Source organism: Penaeus vannamei, chromosome 25, assembly GCF_042767895.1.
Source record: "Penaeus vannamei isolate JL-2024 chromosome 25, ASM4276789v1, whole genome shotgun sequence".
NCBI lineage: Eukaryota > Metazoa > Arthropoda > Malacostraca > Decapoda > Penaeidae > Penaeus > Penaeus vannamei.
The window spans coordinates 10881267-10883766 of NC_091573.1; the positions used below are offsets into that span (position 1 = coordinate 10881267).

Genomic DNA, 2500 nt, shown 5'->3' on the forward strand with positions numbered 1-2500 from the left:
CTATCATTATTATTATCATTATCAGTGTTATCATTATTATTGTCATCATTATCATTGTTATCATTATCATTGTTATCATTATTGTCATAATCACTATCATTATTATCACCATCACCCCCCCCTCACCCCCATCCCCACCGCCGCCTCCGTCGCCCAAAAAAACGACACAGACAGCAAGGACATTTGACAGTGTAGCCAGCTCCCGCCCTCTGCTCGCCCGCTCGTCGGTGTTGGTAACTGTGTCGGTGTTGTTGTGTCCGCAGGTTCCCCGGTGTGTGGGCGTCCTCATGCCGCCCGCGCCGCCGCCCGCGCTGCCGCCCGTAGGGTCTCCATCCGTTCCCGAACCCACCCTGTGTGCCCTAGCATGACCTCCGCTCTCAGCCCGGCCGCCAAGGTCACCAAGGTTGACCCTGTGTGAAAAGACTTCAGGGCCGCTGACCTTCTTGCCGTTGACCTTCGCTCTCTTCTTTCCACTATTCTTGCCTCGTCTTTCATTTCCTATTCAATTCTACTTTCTTCTTCCTCCCTCTTCCTGGCTTTCTCTCTTAATGTCTGTTTGCCTCTTTCTCCTTTTCTTTCTAATTTCTGTCCTCTCTCGATATTTACTTTGGTGCTTATTTTTTATTCTATTTATTCAAATTTCCTCTTATATATGTCATCCTTTTCTCCTTCGTCAATAAAATCTTTTCTTTTTCCCGCTGGGAGATTGACTCCAAAAACGACTCACACTATTGTCTGTTAATGGGCTTCTGTGTCATTGACCTAACATGCCAGTGACCTTGAATGCCAGTGACCTCCTCTCTCACTTGCCCTCGTTTGACCTTGATATATATTATTATCATGTCAGTGACCCTTATGTAACTATTCTATCTTTTTGCTTTTGACCTTTGACCTTCTATCTCAGTTGACCTTATGTCACTGACGTTAGCAACTGCGTTTTATCACATTGTGACCTGATTCCTGTCCTGTTAAGTGAGATGATATTTTTCAGACTGAGATACAGAAATGTGAACTATGCTGATTTTCTTGGCCGGTTTGTTATTATGTGAGCCAATTATACAGACATGCATATAAAATGGTATAAATTCATATCTGTCAGGCTAGACATACATATCTATCGTATAGATACACAGATGAATGTATATATATCTGATAGACAAAGGACTTGCATATACAGAAAAATATCTATCAGTCAAGACACGCCCATCTACCTGATAGATAAATTGATCAAAGTATGTCTATCAGATAGATAGACAGATATGCATTCATTTCTGTATATATCCATGTCCGTATGGATGACTGTTCATTGGGTCGGACCTCGCACAATTTTAACAAACTGCCCGTCTGTCTCTGTCACTCCGTGTATCTTTGTGTTTTTCTGTCTGCCAGTCTGTTTCTCTCTCTCTCTCTCTCTCTCTCTCTCTCTCTCTCTCTCTCTCTCTCTCTCTCTCTCTCTCTCTCTCTCTCTCTCTCTCTCTCTCTCTCTCTCTCTCCCTCCCTCCCCTCTCTCTCTCTCTCTCTCTCTCTCTCTCTCTCTCTCTCTCTCTCTCTCTCTCTCTCTCTCTCTCTCTCTCTCTCTCTCTCTCTCTCTCTTCCTTCTCTCCTTCTCTCCTTCTCTCCTTCTCTCCTTCTCTCCCTCTCTTCCTGCCTCACTCCCTATTTCCCTCCCTCACTCCCTATCTCCCTCCCTCACTCCCTATTTCCCTCCCTCACTCCCTATCTCCTTCCCTCCGTCCCACCATTCCTCCGCCCCCTCCCTTCACCCCCTCCCTCCACCCCCCTCTCCCTCAACCAGAATCCAGGCTAATCATGTAAAGGTTTCTGTTGACGCTTCTCCCGTGTTTGTTTCTCTCTGCTCACCCGAGCTTAGAAGGGCATCGACTGTGCATGGCATACGTATTTGGCCTTTTTTGGGGGGATAGATTTTTTTGAAGGGGGGGGGGAGGCTGTTTATATTTCCTCTTTAGACTTGTTATAGACTTGATTTGAAAGGAAAAGGTCGATTATAGAGATTTTGAATTTTTGTTTCCCGGTTATGGTTTTTTTTTTTCAAAATATTCTAAATGTTTGGTGCATTAAAATGATATATTGTGTTTCTTCTCTCTTTGATTTTCTTTTTTTTACCTATGTTTTCCGTCTGTCTTCCTTCAAGTTTCAGATATGTTGATATTGAATTTTATTTCTGTATATCTTTTTTTATATTAAAATCAAGATCGTTTTCTTTGCCTTTTATGATTTACTTTCATTACCTTTTCACAAAGATATATAAATGGATATTCACACATAAACGGACATAAACGAAAATGCAGAAGTACGAATGTGTGTCTGTATATATAAATATGTTTATTTGTATATATACATATATATACATATTAATGTGTATATATCTACACACACACACACACACACACACACACACACACACACACACACACACACACACACACACACACACACACACACACACACACATACACACACACACACACACACACACACA

At 42.4% G+C, this 2500-nt stretch overlaps 1 protein-coding gene across 2 annotated transcripts in view; it reads left to right on the forward strand.

Moving 5' to 3' along the window:
- Positions 1 to 2500, forward strand: part of LOC113813669 (ras-related and estrogen-regulated growth inhibitor) — a 95201-nt gene that overhangs the window by 89859 nt on the left and 2842 nt on the right. Inside the window, exon 7 of one of the 2 annotated variants that reach the window (XM_070139119.1) lies at positions 264 to 1155. The exons of the other annotated variant lie outside the window; for it this stretch is intronic. Within the exon in view, the coding sequence (XP_069995220.1) occupies positions 264 to 418 (155 nt within the window). The 3' untranslated portion in view covers positions 419 to 1155. Of the gene's footprint in view, positions 1 to 263; positions 1156 to 2500 lie in introns of those variants that run through there. 2 annotated transcript variants of the gene reach the window in all.